This window comes from Cherax quadricarinatus, chromosome 2, assembly GCF_038502225.1.
Source record: "Cherax quadricarinatus isolate ZL_2023a chromosome 2, ASM3850222v1, whole genome shotgun sequence".
Taxonomy (NCBI): domain Eukaryota; kingdom Metazoa; phylum Arthropoda; class Malacostraca; order Decapoda; family Parastacidae; genus Cherax; species Cherax quadricarinatus.
In genome coordinates, this window is record NC_091293.1 from 8,851,876 (window position 1) to 8,874,172 (window position 22,297).

A 22,297-nucleotide genomic window follows, 5' to 3' on the forward strand; every position below is an offset into this window, starting at 1 on the left:
AAAGGTTCTCTCTAACAACTGCCTTCCAGGTTCATCATCACTTGTAACCCAAAGGCTGCGACATTCTTCATCCAGCATCTTAGTGTCGTTTTGCAGAGAGGTAATGCCTGCACCATTCTCGACTTTCCCCCACCTTCTGGAAATATATATATATATATATATATATATATATATATATATATATATATATATATATATATATATATATATATATATATATATATATATATATATATATAATAGCAGGTACAAAGGAATCCATCTTAGGTGATCTTACACAAGTGATGACACGGAGACAGGAAATGGGTCTCATCCTGAATCCATCCAAATGTAAAATCATTCCAGTCAGCCAACAAGTGATAAATGCATTGAGATGAAAACTACTAGGAGCATCAGTCATTGCTCCTACAAATAGTGTCTTGCTTGGAGGACCTCTGGGAAGCGATGCCATTGACACAATCCTCAGGAAGAAATTGGAATAACAGAGGAGAATGGAACAACGAATAGGCAGTCTTGACACCCACGATGCCTTGTACCTTCTCACAAAGTGCTTGAGTCTGCCCAGGTTGACATATTTCCTAAGATGTGCAACTTCATATGATAACCCTATACTGCATGAATATAACAGTATCCTGAGGCAGATTTTTACGAAAGTACTTAACCTTACTCTAGAAGATGGGCAGTGGAACCAAGCTACACTTCCAGTCAGACTATGAGGCATTGCTGTCCGCAACTCATCACAGATTGCACTAACTGCTTTTCTGTCCTCATGCATTGCATCCAGAAGGCTTGTAGCAGCGATTCTCCCTGAACATCTTAGGGACAATATTGGAGTCCAGGACCAAAAGTTCATTGACGGAGCCATGATCTGGGATAATCTAACGGGCTCTGAAACCAGACCTGCTTCCACCAACAACTACAAACAGTCGCACTAGGATGGCCCGATAGTGGAGAAAAGAACCTCAACAATGCTTCAGAGTGTGTCAGGGAAGGATAGAGCCCGCCTCCTGGCAATGAGAGCTCTTCATGCAGGGGACTTTCTGTTGGCTGTTCCCAGCTCCAGCCTAGGCACACGCCTCGACCCACAGACCATCCGCATTGGTGTTGCCCTTCGACTTGCCACCCCTATTCTCGCCGAACACAGGTGTATTTGTGGCAGTGAAGCAGCAGACCGATTCGGGTACCATAGTCTTGTGTGCCGTAAATCCGAGGGAAAGATTGCAAGACATGAGGAGGTTAATAACATTATCAAGAGGAGCCTCGCAACAGCCGGATGCCCAGCAGTAAGGGAGCCACCCCAAGTATGCAGATCTGATGGCAGCCAGAAACGTCCAGATGGTATCACACTTCAAGCCTGGACAGACGGAAAGCAGGTGGTGTGGGACTACACATGTGCACCTACCTTGGCTGATACCTATCTCCAATACACCAGGAAGGAAGGAGGGGCAGCCGCCAGCTTCAAGGAGTCCCAAAAGTCTAGAAAATATGGAGAACTTGCCCATCATTGTATGTTTGTTCCCATAGGATCAAAGACCCTTGGCTCATGGGGAAAGAATGCATCTAAGTTCCTTAAGGAGCTAGGCATCAGGGGAACTATCTATCCCAAGGCAGCTAGTTTTCTGTTCCAGCGGCTCAGCGCTGCTGTTCAGAGGGGTAATACCTGCTGTATTTTGGTCACGCGCCCCAGTTCTGAAGAGCTGGATGAGATTTTCGCATTATAATCAGTGATAAACATGTAACAATATGTACTAGACATGTATCTCTCACATCTCATGTACTGTATATGCCATCTTTATATCAACAATGTATCTCTTAAACCTTTTTGTACCATATTATGTAATAAAATATTCCTATTGGTAAAAAAGAATGAAAAGATGGGGTGGTAGGGGAAGTGGAATATTTAAACAGTTGCAGGAAGAAATCCAAATGTTCTTCCTTGAAGCCTTTTTATCCACTTCTCCGAGGCTGTGGGTCCCACAATTTACACCAGAGGTGGACCCCATCATATATATATATATATATATATATATATATATATATATATATATATATATATATATATATATATATATATATATATATATATATATATATATATGCAGAAAAACTACTGTGAGCAAATTTGTGAAATTCTAAGCACTTTCGTGATTTCTCACATAGATAATAATGTGAGAAATGAAAGTTTCCCTCACAAATATTTGTGCTAAAGTGAATAAAGGTAAAGGACAGCATAAGTAAGACTATGGCAGGTAAAGTTGGTCGAACTGAACCAGACTTGAGAAGCAGAGTCTCTTGAGTCAACTGTCTAGGTCGAACTGAACCAGACTTGAGAAGCAGAGTCTCTTGAGTCAACTGTCTAGGTCGAACTGAACCAGACTTGAGAAGCAGAGTCTCTTGAGTCAACTCTCTAGGTCGAACTGAACCAGACTTGAGAAGCAGAGTCTCTTGAGTCAACTCTCTAGGTCGAACTGAACCAGACTTGAGAAGCAGAGTCTCTTGAGTCAACTCTCTAGGTCGAACTGAACCAGACTTGAGAAGCAGAGTCTCTTGAGTCAACTCTCTAGGTCGAACTGAACCAGACTTGAGAAGCAGAGTCTCTTGAGTCAACTCTCTAGGGAACCTAGCGAGTGTGGAGACAAGTTTTAGCAATGAAAAGACAGATCGTAAATATTGGTCAAATGGAACAACAAGCCAGAGAATTCCGTCCTAAAACACAGTCCTAGTAACTACATCGCCTCCCCTTCAGGGAGTTATGTGGGGGTGGTGAGGAGGCGTGTGTGGCGAGGCGTGTGTGTGGCGAGGAGGCGTGTGTCTGGCGAAGAGGCGTGTGTCTGGCGAGGCGTGTGTCTGGCGAGGAGGCGCGTGTATGGCGAAAAGGCGCGTGTGTGGCGAAGAGGCGTGTGTCTGGCGAGGAGGCGTGTGTGTGGCGAAGAGGCGAGTGTATGGCGAAGAGGCGTGTGTACGGCGAAGAGGCGTGTATGGTGAAGAGGCGTGTGTATGGTGAAGAGGCGTGTATGTGGCGAAGAGGTGGTTAGCTGTTATGAAAGCAGATGGGTGGGTGGCAGGGCGGCTGGTAGGAGCCAGGGCGGCAGGAGGTGGCGGGGCAGCAGGAGGTAGCAGGGCGGCAGGAGGTGGCAGGGCGGCAGGAGGTGGCAGGGCGGCAGGAGGAGGCACGGCGTCATGGATAGGCTTCTCACACACGAAGAGCGTTGACGGAGTTTATCAATTCCAAGGTGAATTTTACGGCTTCCTCGAGAGAGAGAGAGAGAGAGAGAGAGAGAGAGAGAGAGAGAGAGAGAGAGAGAGAGAGAGAGAGAGAGAGAGAGAGAGAGAGAGTAGAGAACAGAGCAAGACGTCTCATCTCTCGCCTGGACCCATACTGGATAGATCTGTCATTTCAGCAGAGCCTTCAACATAGGAGGGATGTGGGTGGCCTTACTGTTATGTACAAGGCCAATATTGTCAAAATACCACACTTGGATCCACTTCGAGGACAGCGTGAAACAAGCTTTTATGCCACAAGACGGGCAGAAAGCAACAACTTCACTCTGGCTGTACCCTTCTCCAGAACATCACTCCATCTGAGATCATACATACCCAGGATGACTCGAGTATGGAACACATTCGTACAGCATAATGATATCAACGAGATAAAGTCAGTTGATCAAATGAAAATGCTGGCCCACAGATGGCTCCAACTTCATCCTGTCCCATACTTGTATGTCTCATAACAATAAAAATGCTTTCAAATGAGCTGATGTAGGTAACAGCTCTTAGCTTGCCAATAAAATTAGGAATCCTTAACCTGTAATATAGCTGTCAATAAAGCTATGGATCCTTAACCTTGTCAAACCCTGTGTAAAAAAAAAAAAAAAAAAAAAAAAAAAAAAAAAAAAAAAAAAAAAAAAAAAAAAAAAAAAAAAAAAAAAAAAAGAGAGAGAGAGAAACAGACAGACAGACAGACAGACAGACAGACAGAATTTGTATCTTTGAGTGTGTACCACCACACTATAAACACTATCACCACCCACGCACCACAACTACCATTACCACCATCACTACCACAACTACCATTACCACCACCACTACCATAACTACCATTAGCACCACCACTACCACAACTACCATTGCCACCACCAATATCACAACTTCCATTACCACCACCACTACCACAACTGCCGTTAGCACCACCACTACCACAACAACCATTACCACCACCACTACGACAGCTTCCATTACCACCACCACTACGACAACTACCATTACCACCACCACTACGACAACTACCATTACCACCACCATTACGACAACTACCATTACCACCACCATTACCACAACTACCATTACCACCACTACTACCACAACTTCCATTACCACCACCATTACCACAACAACAATTACCACTATCACAAATAACATTACCACCACCACTACCACAACTACCATTACCACCACCATTACCACAACTACAATTACCACCACTACTACCACAACTACCATTACCACCACCATTTGCACAACTACCATTACCACCACTACTACCACAACTACCATTACCACAACTGCCATTACCACTAACACAACTGCCATTACCACCACCACTACCACAACTTCCATTACCACCACAATTACCACAACTACCATTGCCACCACTACTACCACAACTACCATTATCACCACCATTACCACAACTACCATTATCACCACCATTACCTCAACTACCATTACCACCACCACTACCACAAATTCCATTACCACCACCACTACCACAACTGCCATTACCACCACAACTACCGCAACAACCATTACCACACCCACTACCACAACTGCCATTACCACCACCACTACCACAACTACCATTTCCACAACCACTACAACAGCTGCCATTAGCACCACCACTACCACAACAAGCATTACCACAACCACTACCACAACTGCCATTACCACTACCACAACTGCCATTACTACCACAACTACCATTACCACAACCACTACCACAACAGCCATTACCACCACAACTTCCACAACTACAAATACCTCCCCACTACCACAACAACCATTACCACCACCAATACCACAACTACAAATGCCACCCACATTACCACAACTGGCATAACCACCACCACTACCACAACTCAAGTACCACCCAACTACCACAAATACCATTACCACCACCACTACCATAGCTACAAATACCACCCCACTACCACAACTACCATTACCAGCTCACTACCAAAACTAACATTGCCACCACCAATACCACAACTACAAATACCACCACGAATACCACAACTATCATTACCACCACAACTACCATTACAACCACCACTACCACAACTTAAAATACCACACCACTACCACAACTGCCATTACCACCCCCACTACCACAACTATAAATACCACAACCACTACCCCAACTAACATTACCACCACTATTACCACAACTACCATTACCACCGCCACTCCCACAACTACAAATACCACACCACTACCACAACTACCATTACTACCACCAATACCACAACTACAAATACCACCTCCACTGCTACAACTATCGTTACCACCAGCACTACCACAGCTACCATTACCACCACCAATACCACAACTACAAATACCACCAGCACTACCACATCTACCATTACCACCACCAAAACCACAACTACCAATACCACCCCCCTACAACAACTACCATTACCACCACCACTACCACAACTACAAATGCCACCGCACTACCACAACTGCGATTACCACCACCACTACCACAACTACAAATACCACTACTACTACCACAACTACCATTGCCACCAACACTGCCACGACTTCCATTACCACCACTACTACCACAACTGCTAATACCACCCCACTACCACAACTTTCATTACCACCCCACTACCACAACTACCATTATCACCACCACTACCACAACTACAAATATCACAACTGCCACTACCCCTCACTACCACAACTACCATTACAACCACCACTATCACAACTACCATTACCACCACCACTACCACAACTACAAATACCACAACCACTACCACAACTGCCACTACCCCTCACTACCACAACTACCATGACCACCACTATCACAACTACCATTACCACCACCACTACCACAACTACAAATATCACCCCACTACCACAGCTGCTATTATCTCCACCAGTATCATAACTACAAATACCACTACCACTACCACAACTACAAACAGCAGCCCCCAACCACAACTACAATTACCGCCACCAATACCACAACTACAAATACCACCACCACTACCACAACTATCATTACCACCACCACTTCCTCACCTACCATTACCACCACCAATACCACAACTACAAATACCACCCTATTGCCACAACTTCCATTATCACCACCGCTACCACAACTACACATACCAACCCACTACCTCAACTGTAATTGCCACCCCACTACCACAACTCCCATTACCACTACCACTACGACAACTACCTTTACCACCAGCACTACCACATCTACAAATACCACCACCACTACCACAACTGTCATTACCCCCCTACCACAACTACCAATAACACCACCACTACCACAGTTACAAATGCCACTACCACTACCACAATTACAAATACCAGCCCACTACCACAACTACCATTACCAACACCAATACCACAACTACAAATGCAACCACCACTACCACAACTACCACTACCACCACTACTACAACAACTACAAATAGCACCCCACTAACACAACTGTCATTACCACCCCACTACCATAACTACCATTACCACCACCTATACTACACCAACAAATACCACCACCACTACCACAACTACTATTACCACCATTACTACCACAATTACAAATACCACTCCAATACCACAACTGTCATTACCACCCCACTACCACAACTACCATTACCACCACCTATACCGCACCTACAAATACCACCACCACTACCACAACTACCATTACCACCACTACTACCACAACTACAAATACCACCCCACTTTCACAAATGTCATTACCACCCTACTACCACAACTACCATTACCACCACCACTACCACAACTACCATTACCACCACAACTACCATTACCACCACCTCTACCACAACTACAAAAATCACAAGCACTACCACAACTGCCATTACCCCCCACTACCACAGCTACCATTACCACCGCCAATACCACAACTACCATTACCACCACCACTTACACAACTACAAATACTACTCCACTACCACAACTACCATTACCACCACCACTTCCACAACTACAAATACCAGCCCACTACCACAACTACCATTACCACCACCATTTCCACAACTACCATTATCACCACCACTACCACAACTACAAATACCACCCCGCTACCACAACTACCATTACCACCACCAATACCACAACTACCATTACCACCACCACTTCCACAACTACCATTATCACCACCACTACCACAACTACAAATACCACCCCACTACCACAACTACCATTACCACCACTAATACCACAACTACCATTACCACCACCACTTACACAACTACAAATACCACCCCACTACCACAACTACCATTACCACCACCACTTCCACAACTACAAATACCAGCCCACTACCGCAACTACCATTACCACCACCAATACCGCAATTACAAATACCACCACTACTACCACAACTATCATTACAACCACCACTACCACAGCTACCATTACCACCACCTATACCACAACCACAAATACCACCACCATTACCACAACTATCAATACTACCACCACTGCCACAATTACATATTCCACCTCACTACCACAACTACCATTACCACCCCACTACCACAACTACAAATACCACCCCACTGCCAAAACTACCATTACCACCACTACTAACAAAACTACAAATACCACCACCACTACCACAACAACCATTACCACCAGCACAACCACAACTACCATTACCATCACCATTACCCCAACTACCATTAAAATCACCACTACCATAAATACCATTACTACCACCACTACCACAACTACTATTTCGACCCCACTACCACAACAATCACTACCACTACCACTACCACAGCAATCACTACCAACACCACTGCCACAACTACCATTGCCAAGACCACTACCACTACTGACATTACCACCACCACCATCACAAGCACCAATGCCACCACCACTACCACAACTGCCATTATCTTCATCGCCATCATTACTACCATTATCACCACCACTACTACAACTACCATTACCATCACTACTTCAACCACCATTACCACCTCCACTTCCTCAACTACCATTAACACCATCACTATCGCAACCACCATTACCACCACAACAACCACAATTACTATTACGACCCCACTACCACATCCACTCCACGACTACCATTACCTTCACTACTACTACAACTACCATTGCCACCACTACTACCACAACTACAAATACCACCCCACTACCACAATTGCCACTACCATCACCAATACCACAACTACCATTACCACCACCACTGCCACAAATACCATTACCACTACCACAAATTCCATTGCCACCACTACTCCCACAACTATCATTACTACCACCACTACCAAAACTATACTTTCCACCATCACTACTACAACTACCCTTACCACTACCACAACTACCATTACCAACACCACTACCACAACTACCATTACATCCTAACATGACAACACCAGAAGTCTTCTGTTTATATTTTGTATTAGTTGTCATTATTTCCATAATAATGGTATACACAGTGTTGCACACGTGTCTTACTCATCAACAACACACAGGAACGGCACATGTGTCTTACTCATCAACAACACACAGGTACGGAACATGTGTCTTACTCATCAACAACACACAGGAACGGCACATGTGTCTTACTCATCAACAACACACAGGTACGGCACATGTGTCTTACTCATCAACAACACACAGGTACGGCACATGTGTCTTACTTATCAACAACACACAGGTACGGCACATGTGTCTTACTCATCAACAACACACAGGTACGGAACATGTGTCTTACTTATCAACAACACACAGGTACGGCACATGTGTCTTACTTATCAACAACACACAGGTACGGCACATGTGTCTTACTTATCAACAACACACAGGTACGGCACATGTGTCTTGCTCATCAACAACACACAGGTACGGCACATGTGTCTTACTCATCAACAACACACAGGTACGGCACATGTGTCTTACTCATCAACAACACACAGGTACGGCACATGTGTCTTACTCATCAACAACACACAGGAACGGCACATGTGTCTTACTCATCAACAACACACAGGTACGGCACATGTGTCTTACTTATCAACAACACACAGGTACGGCACATGTGTCTTACTCATCAACAACACACAGGTACGGCACATGTGTCTTACTCATCAACAACACACAGGTACGGCACATGTGTCTTACTTATCAACAACACACAGGTACGGCACATGTGTCTTACTCATCAACAACACACAGGTACGGCACATGTGTCTTACTCATCAACAACACACAGGTACGGCACATGTTTCTTACTTATCAACAACACACAGGTACGGCACATGTGTCTTACTCATCAACAACACACAGGTACGGCACATGTGTCTTACTCATCACAACACACAGGTACGGCACATGTGTCTTACTCATCAACAACACACAGGTACGGCACATGTGTCTTACTCATCAACAACACACAGGTACGGCACATGTGTCTTACTCATCAACAACACACAGGTACGGCACATGTGTCTTACTCATCACAACACACAGGTACGGCACATGTGTCTTACTCATCAACAACACACAGGTACGGCACATGTGTCTTACTCATCAACAACACACAGGTACGGCACATGTGTCTTACTCATCACAACACACAGGTACGGCACATGTGTCTTACTCATCAACAACACACAGGTATGGCACATGTGTCTTACTCATCAACAACACACAGGTACGGCACATGTGTCTTACTCATGAACAACACACAGGTACGGCACATGTGTCTTACTCATCAACAACACACAGGTACGGCACATGTGTCTTACTCATCAACAACACACAGGTACGGCACATGTGTCTTACTTATCAACAACACACAGGTACGGCACACGTGTCTTACTCATCAACAACACCCAGATACAGCACATGTGTCTTACTCATCAACAACACACAGATACGGCACATGTGTCTTACTCATCAACAACACCCAGATACAGCACATGTGTCTTACTCATCAACAACACACAGGTACGGCACATGTGTCTTACTCATCAACAACACACAGGTACGGCACATGTGTCTTACTCATCAACAACACCCAGATACAGCATATGTGTCTTACTCATCAACAACGCACAGATACGGCACATGTGTCTTACTCATCAACAACACAGGTACGGCACATGTGTCTTACTCATCAACAACACCCAGATACAGCACATGTGTCTTACTCATCAACAACACACAGGTACGGCACATGTGTCCTACTCATCAACAACACACAGGTACGGCACATGTGTCTTACTCATCAACAACACAGAGGTACGGCACATGTGTCTTACTCATCAACAACACACAGGTACGGCACATGTGTCTTACTCATCAACAACACACAGGTACGGCACATGTGTCTTACTCATCAACAACACAGAGGTACGGCACATGTGTCTTACTCATCAACAACACACAGGTACGGCACATGTGTCTTACTCATCAACAACACACAGGTACGGCACATGTGTCTTACTCATCAACAACACAGAGGTACGGCACATGTGTCTTACTCATCAACAACACACAGGTACGGCACATGTGTCTTACTCATCAACAACACACAGGTACGGCACATGTGTCTTACTCATCAACAACACAGAGGTACGGCACATGTGTCTTACTCATCAACAACACACAGGTACGGCACATGTGTCTTACTCATCAACAACACAGAGGTACGGCACATGTGTCTTACTCATCAACAACACACAGGTACGGCACATGTGTCTTACTCATCAACAACACACAGGTACGGCACATGTGTCTTACTCATCAACAACACAGAGGTACGGCACATGTGTCTTACTCATCAACAACACACAGGTACGGCACATGTGTCTTACTTATCAACAACACACATGTACGGCACATGTGTCTTACTCATCAACAACACAGAGGTACGGCACATGTGTCTTACTCATCAACAACACACAGGTACGGCACATGTGTCTTACTCATCAACAACACAGAGGTACGGCACATGTGTCTTACTCATCAACAACACACAGGTACGGCACATGTGTCTTACTTATCAACAACACACAGGTACGGCACATGTGTCTTACTCATCAACAACACAGAGGTACGGCACATGTGTCTTACTCATCAACAACACACAGGTACGGCACATGTGTCTTACTCATCAACAACACACAGGTACGGCACATGTGTCTTACTCATCAACAACACAGAGGTACGGCACATGTGTCTTACTCATCAACAACACCCAGATACAGCACATGTGTCTTACTCATCAACAACACAGAGGTACGGCACATGTGTCTTACTCATCAACAACACACAGGTACGGCACATGTGTCTTACTCATCAACAACACCCAGATACAGCACATGTGTCTTACTCATCAACAACACAGAGGTACGGCACATGTGTCTTACTCATCAACAACACACAGGTACGGCACATGTGTCTTACTCATCAACAACACAGAGGTACGGCACATGTGTCTTACTCATCAACAACACAGAGGTACGGCACATGTGTCTTACTCATCAACAACACACAGGTGCCTCACTCCTGAACTCATTTTGTTATTATTATCATGAGATTTGCGCATTCTGATGTTGTTTTGTGTGACAGGTGTACATGGAACCTCTGAAGAAGATACAAGTTGACGGCTACGCGATGTTCGCTGAACCCGAGCTGCTCTTTGGGAACCTCGACGAACTCTGCTGTGTGAGTACACTCTTAGCTTAAGAACTGTTGTGTGAGTACACCCTTAGCTTAAGAACTGTTGTGTGAGTACACTCTTAGTTTAAGAACTGTTGTGTGAGTACACTCTTAGCTTAAGAACTGTTGTGTGAGTACACTCTTAGCTTAAGAACTCTATTGTGTGAGTACACTGTAAGCTTAAGAACTTTATTGTGTGAGTACACTCTTAGCTTAAGAACTCTATTGTGTGAGTACACACTTAGCTTAAGAACTCTATTGTGTGAGTACACTCTTAGCTTAAGAACTCTATTGTGTGAGTACACACTTAGCTTAAGAACTGTTGTGTGAGTACACTCTTAGTTTAAGAACTCTACTGTGTGAGTACACTGTAAGCTTAAGAACTCAGCTGTGTGAGTACACTGTAAGCTTAAGAACTCTGCTGTGTGAGTACACTGTAAGCTTAAGAACTCAGCTGTGTGAGTACACTGTAAGCTTAAGAACTCTGCTGTGTGAGTACACTTTAAGCTTAAGAACTCTATTGTGTGAGTACACTGTAAGCTTAAGAATTCAGCTGTGTGAGTACACTGTAAGCTTAAGAACTCAGCTGTGTGAGTACACTGTAAGCTTAAGAACTCAGCTGTGTGAGTACACTGTAAGCTTAAGAACTCAGCTGTGTGAGTACACTGTAAGCTTCTGAACTCAGCTGTGTGAGTACACTTTAAGCTTAAGAACTCAGCTGTGTGAGTACACTGTAAGCTTAAGAACTCTGCTGTGTGAGTACACTGAAAGCTTAAGAACTCAGCTGTGTGAGTACACTGTAAGCTTAAGAATTCAGCTGTGTGAGTACACTGTAAGCTTAAGAACTCAGCTGTGTGAGTACACTGTAAGCTTAAGAACTCAGCTGTGTGAGTACACTGTAAGCTTAAGAACTCAGCAGTGTGAGTACACTGTAAGCTTAAGAACTCAGCTGTGTGAGTACACTGTAAGCTTAAGAACTCAGCTGTGTGAGTACACTGTAAGCTTAAGAACTCTGCTGTGTGAGTACACTGTAAGCTTAAGAACTCTGCTGTGTGAGTACACTGTAAGCTTAAGAACTCAGCTGTGTGAGTACACTGTAAGCTTAAGAACTCTGCTGTGTGAGTACACTGTAAGCTTAAGAACTCTGCTGTGTGAGTACACTGTAAGCTTAAAAACTCAGCTGTGTGAGTACACTGTAAGCTTAAGAACTCAGCTGTGTGAGTACACTGTAAGCTTAAGAACTCTGCTGTGTGAGTACACTGTAAGCTTAAGAACTCTGCTGTGTGAGTACACTGTAAGCTTAAGAACTCAGCTGTGTGAGTACACTGTAAGCTTAAGAACTCAGCTGTGTGAGTACACTGTAAGCTTAAGAACTCTGCTGTGTGAGTACACTGTAAGCTTAAGAACTCAGCTGTGTGAGTACACTGTAAGCTTAAGAACTCAGCTGTGTGAGTACACTGTAAGCTTAAGAACTCAGCTGTGTGAGTACACTGTAAGCTTAAGAACTCTGCTGTGTGAGTACACTGTAAGCTTAAGAACTCTGCTGTGTGAGTACACTGTAAGCTTAAGAACTCAGCTGTGTGAGTACACTGTAAGCTTAAGAACTCAGCTGTGTGAGTATACTGTAAGCTTAAGAACTCAGCTGTGTGAGTACACTGTAAGCTTAAGAACTCAGCTGTGTGAGTACACTGTAAGCTTAAGAACTCTGCTGTGTGAGTACACTGTAAGCTTAAGAACTCTGCTGTGTGAGTACACTGTAAGCTTAAGAACTCAGCTGTGTGAGTACACTGTAAGCTTAAGAACTCAGCTGTGTGAGTATACTGTAAGCTTAAGAACTCAGCTGTGTGAGTACACTGTAAGCTTAAGAACTCTGCTGTGTGAGTACACTGTCAACTTGGGAATAAAGGAATTTAAAACAATGCAGTAGATATACTGGCTCATGCTAGGCAGGTTCTTCTCAAACCAGAATTTTCTCATTCATATAACTGTCCAACTCTCTATTTTTCAAACCTCGTTTCGACCGTTAAACTGATGTGAGTCATTCATCACAAGGAATGTCGGTGGGAGGTTAGTGTTCCGGTCAGGGGCTTAGTGTTCCTTCCAGGGCACTCAGTGCTCTGTCCAGGGGGCTCAGTACTCTGTCCAATGGACTCAGTGCTCTGTCCAGGGGGCTCAGTGCTCCGTCCAGGGGGCTCAGCGCTCCGTCCAGGGGACTCAGTGCTCCGTCTAGGGGACTCAGTGCTCCTTCCAGGGGACTCAGTGCTCTGTCCACGGGCTCAGTGCTGTGTCCAGGGGGCTCAGTGCTCTGTCCAGGAGATTCAGTGCTCCTTCCAGGGGACCCAGTGCTCCGTCTATGGGACTCAGTGCTCCGTCAAGGGGGCCCAGTGCTCTGTCCAGGGGGCTCAGTGCTCCGTTTACAGGATTCGGTGCTCCGTCCAGGGGACTCAGTGCTCCGTCCAGGGGGCTCAGTGCTCCGTCCAGAGGGATTAGTGCTCTGTCCAGGGGACTCAGTGCTCTGTCCAGGGGACTCAGTGCTCCGTCCAGGGGGCTCAGTGCTCTGTCCAGGGGGCTCAGTGTTCCGTCCAGGGGGCTCAGTGCTCCGTCCAGAGGGATCAGTGCTCTGTCCAGGGGACTCAGTGCTCCGTCCAGGAGGCTCAGTGCCCTGTCCAGGGAGTTCAGTGTTCCGTCTAGGGGACTCAGTGGTCTGTCCAGGGGACTCAGTGCTCCGTCCAGGGGAGTCAGTGATCCGTCCAGGGGACTCAATGATCCGTCCAAGGGATTCAGTGCTCCTTTCAGGGGCTCAGTGATTTGTTCAGGGGACTCAGTGCTCTGTCCAGGGGACTCAGTGCTCCGTCCAGGGGGCTCAGTGCTCCGTCCAGGGGACTCAGTGCTCTGTCCAGGGCACTCAGTGCTCTGTCCAGTGGGCTCAGTGCTCTGTCTAGGGGACTCAGTGATCCGTCTAGGGGACTCAGTGCTCCGTCCAGGGGACTCAATGCTCCTTCTAGGGGACTCAGTGCTCTGTCCAGGGGACTCAGTGCTCTGTCCAGGGGACTCAGTGCTCCATCCAGGGGACTCAGTGCTCCGTCCAGGGGACTCAGTGCTCTGTCCAGGGGACTCAGTGCTCCGTCCAAGGGACTCACTGCTCCGTCCAGGGGGCTCAGTGTTCCGTCCAGGGGGCTCAGTGCTCCGTCCAGGGGGCTCAGTGCTCCGCCCAGGGGACTCAGTGCTCCGTCCAGGGGACTCAGTGCTCCGTCCAGGGGTCTCACTGCTCCGTCCAGGGGACTCAGTGCTCCGTCCAGGGGTCTCAGTGTTCCGTCCAGGGGACTCAGTGCTCCTTGCAGGGGACTCAATGCTCCGTCCAGGGGAATCAGTGATCCGTCCAGGGGGCTCAATGATCCGTCCAAAGGATTCAGTGCTCCGTTCAGGGGCTCAGTGATCCGTCAAGGGGACTCGGTGCTCTGTCCAGGGGACTCAGTGATCCGTCTAGGGGGCTCAGTCCTCCGTCCAGGGGACTCAGTGTTCCGTCTAGGGGACTCAGTGCTCTGTCCAGGGACTCAGTGTTCTGTCCAGGGGACTCAGTGCTCCGTCCAGGGGACTCAGTGCTCCATCCAGGGGACTCAGTGCTCCGTCTAGAGGACTCAGTGCTCGGTCCAGGGGACTCAGTGCTCTGTCAAGGGGACTCAGTGCTCCGTCCAAGGGACTCACTGCTCCGTCCAGGGGGGCTTAGTGTTCCGTCCAGTGGGCTCAGTGCCCCGTGCAGGGGGCTCAGTGCTCCGTCCAGGGGACTCAATGCTCCGTCCAGGTGGCTAAGTACTCCGTCCAGGGGACTCAGTGCTCCGTCCTGGGGACTCAGTGCTCCGTCCAGGGGACTCAGTGTTCTGTCCAGGGGACTCAGTGTTCCTTGCAGGGAACTCAATGCTCCGTCCAGGGGACTCAGTGATCTGTCTAGGGGGCTCAATGATCCGTCCAGGGGATTCAGTGCTCCGTTCAGGGGCTCAGTGATCCGTCAAGGGGACTCAGTGCTCTGTCCAGGGGACTCAGTGTTCCTTGCAGGGAACTCAATGCTCCGTCCAGGGGACTCAGTGATCTGTCTAGGGGGCTCAATGATCCGTCCAGGGGATTCAGTGCTCCGTTCAGGTGCTCAGTGATCCGTCAAGGGGACTCAGTGCTCTGTCCAGGGGACTCACTGCTCCGTTCAGGGGACTCAGTGTTCCTTCCAGGGCTCTCATTGCTCTGTCCAGGGGGCCCAGTACTCTGTCCAGGGGGCTCAGTACTCTGTTCAGTGGACCCAGTGCTCTGTCCCGGGGACTCAGTGCTCTGTTCAGGGGACTCAGTGTTCTTTCCAGGGCACTCAGTGCTCTGTGCAGGGGCTCAGTGCTCCGTCCAGAGGGGCTCAGTACTCTGTCCAATGGACTCAGTGCTCTGTCCAGGGGACTCAGTGTTCCTTCCAGGGCACTCAGTGCTCTGTCCAGGGGGCTCAGTGCTCCGTCCAGTGGGCTCAGTGCTCCGTCCAGGGGACTCAGTGCTCCGTCCAGGGGACTCAGTGCTCCGTCTAGGGGACTCAGTGCTCCGTTCAGGTGGCTCAGTGTTCCGTCCAGAGGGTTCAGTGCTCCGTCCAGGGGATCCAGTGCTGTGTCCAGGGAGCTCAGTGCTCTGTCCAGAGGGCTCAATGTTCCGTCTAGGGGACTCAATGCTCTTTCCAGGGGACTCAATGCTCTGTCTAGGGGACTCAGTGCTCCGTCCAGGAGACTCAGTGCTCCGTCTAGGGGACTCAGTGATCTGTCCAGGGGACCTAGTGCTCCATCTAGGGGACTCAGTGCTCTGTGTAGGGGACTCAGTGCTCCGGCTATTGGACTCAGTGCTCTGTCCAGGGGGCTCAGTGCTCTGTTTAGGGGACTCAATGCTCCGTCTAGGTGACTCAGTGCTCTGTCCAGGGGACTCAGCGCTCAGTCTAGGGTACTCAGTGCTCCGTCCAGTGGACTCAGTGCTCCGTCTAGGTGACTCAGTGCTCTGTCCAGGGGACTCAGTGCTCTGTCCAGGGGACTCAGTACTTTGTCTAGGGGAATCAGTGCTCGGTCTGGGAGACTCAGTGCTTCGTCCAGGGGACGCAGTGCTCCGTCTAGGGGACTCAGTGCTCTGTCTAGGGGACTCAGTGCCCCGTCTAGGGGACTCAGTGCTCTTTCCAGGGGACTCAGTGCTCTGTCTGGGGGACTCAGTGCTTCGTCCAGGAGACTCAGTGCTCCGTCTAGGGGACTCAGTGCTCCGTCTAGGGGACTTAGTGCTCTGTGTAGGGGACTCAGTGCTCCGGCTAATGGACTCAGTGCTCTGTCCAGGGGGCTCAGTGCTCTGTCTAGGGGACTCAATGCTCCGTCTAGGGGGCTCATTGCTCTGTCCAGAGGACTCAGCGCTCCGTCTAGGGTACTCAGTGCTCCATCCAGGGGACTCAGTGCTCCGTCTAGGAGACTCAGTGCTCTGTCCAGGGGACTCAGTGCTCTGTCCAGGGGACTCAGTGCTCCGTCCAAGGGACTCACTGCTCCGTCCAAGGGACTCAGTGCTCCGTCCAGGGGACTCAGTGCTCCGTGCAGGCTACTCAGTGGTCCGTCCAGGGGACTCAGTGTTCCGTCCAGGGGACTCAGTGCTCCGTCCAGGGGACTCAGTGCTCCGTCCAGGGGACTCAGTGTTCCGTCCAGGGGACTCAGTGCTCCGTCCAGGGGACTCAGTGCTCCTTCCAGGGGACTCAGTGCTCCGTGCAGGACTCAGTGCTCCGTCCAGGGGACTAAGTGCTCCTTCTAGGGGACTCAGTGCTCCGTCCAGGGGACTCAGTGCTCCGTCCAGAGGACTCAGTGCTCCGTCCAGGGGGCTCAGTGCTCCGTCCAGGACTCAGTGCTCCGTCCATGGGACTAAGTGCTCCGTCTAGGGGACTCAGTGCTCCGTCCAGGGGACTCAGTGCTCCGTCCAGAAGACTCAGTGCTCCGTCCAGGGGACTCAGTGTTCCGTCCAGGGGACTCAGTGCTCCGTCCAGGGGACTCAGTGCTCCGTCCAGGGGACTCAGTGCTCCGTCCAGAGGACTCAGTGCTCCCTCCAGTGAACTCAGTGCTCCGTCTAGGGGACTTAGTGCTCTGTGTAGCGGACTCAGTGCTCCGGCTAATGGACTCAGTGCTCTGTCCAGGGGGCTCAGTGCTCTGTCTAGGGGACTCAATGCTCCGTCTAGGGGACTCATTGCTCTGTCCAGCGGACTCAGCGCTCCGTCTATGGTACTCAGTGCTCCATCCAGGGGACTCAGTGCTCCGTCTAGGAGACTTAGTGCTCTGTCCAGGGGACTCAGTGATCTGTCCACGGGACTCAGTGCTCCGTCCAAGGGACTCACTGCTCCGTCCAAGGGACTCAGTGCTCCGTCCAGCGGACTCAGTGCTCCGTGCAGGCTACTCAGTGGTCCGTCCAGGGGACTCAGTGTTCCGTCCAGGGGACTCAGTGCTTCGTCCAGGGGACTCAGTGCTCCGTCCAGGGGACTCAGTGTTCCGTCCAGGGGACTCAGTGCTCCGTCCAGGGGACTCAGTGCTCCGTCCAGGGGACTCAGTGCTCCGTGCAGGACTCAGTGCTCCGTCCAGGGGACTAAGTGCTCCTTCTAGGGGACTCAGTGCTCCGTCCAGGGGACTCAGTGCTCCGTCCAGAGGACTCAGTGCTCCGTCCAGGGGACTCAGTGCTCCGTCCAGGGGACTCAGTGCTCCGTCCAGGGGACTCAGTGCTCCCTCCAGGGGACTCAGTGCTCCTTCCAGGGGAATCAGTGGTCCGTCCAGGGGACTCAGTGCTCCGTCCAGGGGACTCAGTGTTCCGTCCAGTGGACTCAGTGCTCCTTCCAAGGGACTCAGTGCTCCGTCCAGGGGACTCAGTGCTCCGTCCAGGGGACTCAGTACTCCGTCCACGGGAATCAGTGCTCTTTCAAGGGGACTCAGTGCTCCATCTATGGGACTCAGTGCTCCGTCCAGGGGACTCAGTGCTCCGTCCAGGGGACTCAGTGCTCCGTCCAGGGGACTCAGTGCTCCGTGCAGGACTCAGTGCTCCGTCCAGGGGACTAAGTGCTCCTTCTAGGGGACTCAGTGCTCCGTCCAGGGGACTCAGTGCTCCGTCCAGAGGACTCAGTGCTCCGTCCAGGGGACTCAGTGCTCCGTCCAGGGGACTCAGTGCTCCGTCCAGGGGACTCAGTGCTCCCTCCAGGGGACTCAGTGCTCCTTCCAGGGGAGTCAGTGGTCCGTCCAGGGGACTCAGTGCTCCGTCCAGGGGACTCAGTGCTCCGTCCAGGGGACTCAGTGCTCCTTCCAAGGGACTCAGTGCTCCGTCCAGGGGACTCAGTGCTCCGTCCAGGGGACTCAGTACTCCGTCCACGGGAATCAGTGCTCTTTCAAGGGGACTCAGTGCTCCATCTATGGGACTCAGTGCTCCGTCCAGGAGACTCTGTGCTCCGTCTAGGGGACTCAGTGCTCTGTCCAGGGGACTTAGTGCTCCGTCTAGGGGACTCAGTGCTCTGTGTAGGGAACTCAGTGCTCCGGCTAATGGACTCAGTGCTCTGTCCAGGGGACTCAGTGCTCTGTCCAAGGGACTCAGTGCTCCGTCCAGAGGACTCAGTGCTCCGTGCAGGGGACTCAGTGGTCTGTCCATTGGACTCAGTGTTCCGTCCAGGGGACTCAGTGCTCCGTCCAGGGGACTCAGTGCTCTGTCCAGGGGACTCAGTGCTCTGTCCAAGGGGCTCAGTGTTCCGTCCAGGGGACTCAGTGCTCCGTCCAGGGGACTCAGTGGTCCGTCCAGGGGACTCAGTGTTCCGTCCAGGAGACTCAGTGCTCCGTCCAGGGGACTCAGTGCTCCGTCCAGGGGACTCAGTGCTCCGTCCAGGACTCAGTGCTACGTCCAGGGGACTCAGTGCTCCGTACATGGGCCTCAGTGCTCTGTGCAAGGGACTCAGTGCTTCGTCCAGGGGACTCACTGCTCCGTCCAGAGGACTCAGTGCTCCGTCCAGGGGACTCAGTGCTCCGTCCAGGGGACTCAATACTCCGTCCAGGTGACTCAGTGCTCCCTCCAAGGGACTCAGTGCTCCGTCCAGGGGACTCAGTGCTCCGTCCAGGGAACTCAGTGCTCCGTCCAGGGGACTCAGTGTTCAGTCCAGTGGACTCAGTGCTCCTTCTAGGGGACTCAGTGCTCCGTCCAGGCGACTCAGTGCTCCGTCCAGGGGACTCAGTGCTCCTTCCAAGGGACTTAGTACTCCGCCCAGGGGGCTCAGTGCTCCGTCCAGGGGACTCAGTGCTCCGTCCAAGGGACTCAGTGCTCCGTCCAGGGGACTCAGTGTTCCGTCCAAGGGACTCAGTGCTCGGTCCACTGCACTCAGTGCTCCGTGCATGGTACTCAGTGCTCCGTCCAGGGGACTCAGTGCTCCTTCTAGGGGGTTCAGTGCTCCGTCCACGAGACTCAGTGCTCCGTCCAGGGGATTCAGTGCTCCGTCCAGGGGACTCAGTGCTCCTTCTAGGGGGTTCAGTGCTCCGTCCACGAGACTCAATGCTCCGTCTAGGGGACACATTGCTCTGTCCAGGGGACTCAGCGCTCCGTCTAGGGTACTCAGTGCTCCGTCCAGGGGACTCAGTGCTCCGTCTAGGAGACTCAGTGCTCTGTCCAAAGGACTCAGTGCTCTGTCCAGGGGACTCGGTGCTCCGTCCAAGGGACTCACTGCTCCGTCCAGGGGGCTCTGTGTTCCGTCCAGAGGGCTCAGTGCTCCGTCCAGGTGGCTCAGTGCTCCGTCCAGGGGACTCAGTGCTCCGTCCAGGGGATTCAGTCCTCCGTCCAGGGGACTCAGTGCTCCGTCCAGGGGACTCAGTGCTCGGTGCAGTGGACTCAGTGGTCTGTCCAGGGGACTCAGTGTTCCGTCCAGGGGACTCAGTGCTCGGTCCAGGGGACTCAGTGCTCCGTCCATGGTACTCATTGCTCCGTCCAGGGGACTCAGTGCTCCTTGTAAGGGGCTCAGTGCTCCGTCCACGAGACTCAGTGCTCCGTCCAGGGGATTCAGTGCTCCGTGCAGGGGACTCAGTGCACCGTCCAGGGGACTCAGTTCTCCGTCTAGGGGACTCAGTGCTCCGTCCAGGGGACTCAGTGCTCCGTCCAGGGGACTCAGTGCTCCGTCCAGGCGACTCAGTGCTCCGTCCAGGGGACTCAGTGCTCCGTTCAGGGGACTCAGTACTCCGTCCAGGGGGCTCAGTGCTCCGTCCAGGGGACTCAGTGCTCCGTCCAGGGGACTCAGTGCTCCGTCCAGGGGACTCAGTGCTCCGTCCAGGGGACTCAGTGTTCCGTCCAAGGGACTCAGTGCTCCGTCCAGGGGACTCAGTGCTCCGTCCAGGGGACTCAGTGCTCCGTCCAGGGGACTCAGTGCTCCGTCCAGGGGACTTAGTGCTCCGTCCAGGGGACTCAGTGTTCCGTCCAGGGGACTCAGTGCTCCGTCCACGAGACTCAATGCTCCGTCTAGGGGACACATTGCTCTGTCCAGGGGACTCAGCGCTCCGTCTAGGGTACTCAGTGCTCCGTCCAGGGGACTCAGTGCTCCGTCTAGGAGACTCAGTGCTCTGTCCAAAGGACTCAGTGCTCTGTCCAGGGGACTCGGTGCTCCGTCCAAGGGACTCACTGCTCCGTCCAGGGGGCTCTGTGTTCCGTCCAGAGGGCTCAGTGCTCCGTCCAGGTGGCTCAGTGCTCCGTCCAGGGGACTCAGTGCTCCGTCCAATGGATTCAGTCCTCCGTCCAGGGGACTCAGTGCTCCGTCCAGGGGACTCAATGCTCGGTGCAGTGGACTCAGTGGTCTGTCCAGGGGACTCAGTGTTCCGTCCAGGGGACTCAGTGCTCGGTCCAGGGGACTCAGTGCTCCGTCCATGGTACACACTGCTCCGTCCAGGGGACTCAGTGCTCCTTGTAGGGGGCTCAGTGCTCCGTCCACGAGACTCAGTGCTCCGTCCAGGGGATTCAGTGCTCCGTCCAGGGGACTCAGTGCACCGTCCAGGGGACTCAGTTCTCCGTCTAGGGGACTCAGTGCTCCGTCCAGGGGACTCACTTCTCCGTCCAGGGGACTCAGTGCTCCGTCCAGGCGACTCAGTGCTCCGTCCAGGGGACTCAGTGCTCCGTCCAGGGGACTCAGTGCTCCGTCCAGGGGACTCAGTGCTCCGTCCAGGGGACTCAGTGTTCCGTCCAGGGGACTCAGTGCTCCGTCCAGGGGACTCAGTGCTCCGTCCAGGGGACTCAGTGCTCAGTCCAGGGGACTCAGTGCTCCGTCCAGGGGACTTAGTGCTCCGTCCAGGGGACTCAGTGT

The 22,297-nt window shown here is 50.9% G+C and overlaps 1 protein-coding gene across 5 annotated transcripts in view; it reads left to right on the forward strand.

The window, feature by feature from the left end:
- LOC128690316 (neuroepithelial cell-transforming gene 1 protein) overlaps positions 1-22,297 on the forward strand; it is a 1,446,122-nt gene that overhangs the window by 1,159,203 nt on the left and 264,622 nt on the right. For all 5 annotated transcript variants that reach the window (XM_070087170.1, XM_070087181.1, XM_070087192.1 and 2 more), the window contains one exon: positions 11,875-11,970. In XM_070087170.1, the coding sequence (XP_069943271.1) occupies positions 11,875-11,970 (96 nt within the window). The remainder of the gene's footprint in view (positions 1-11,874; positions 11,971-22,297) is intronic.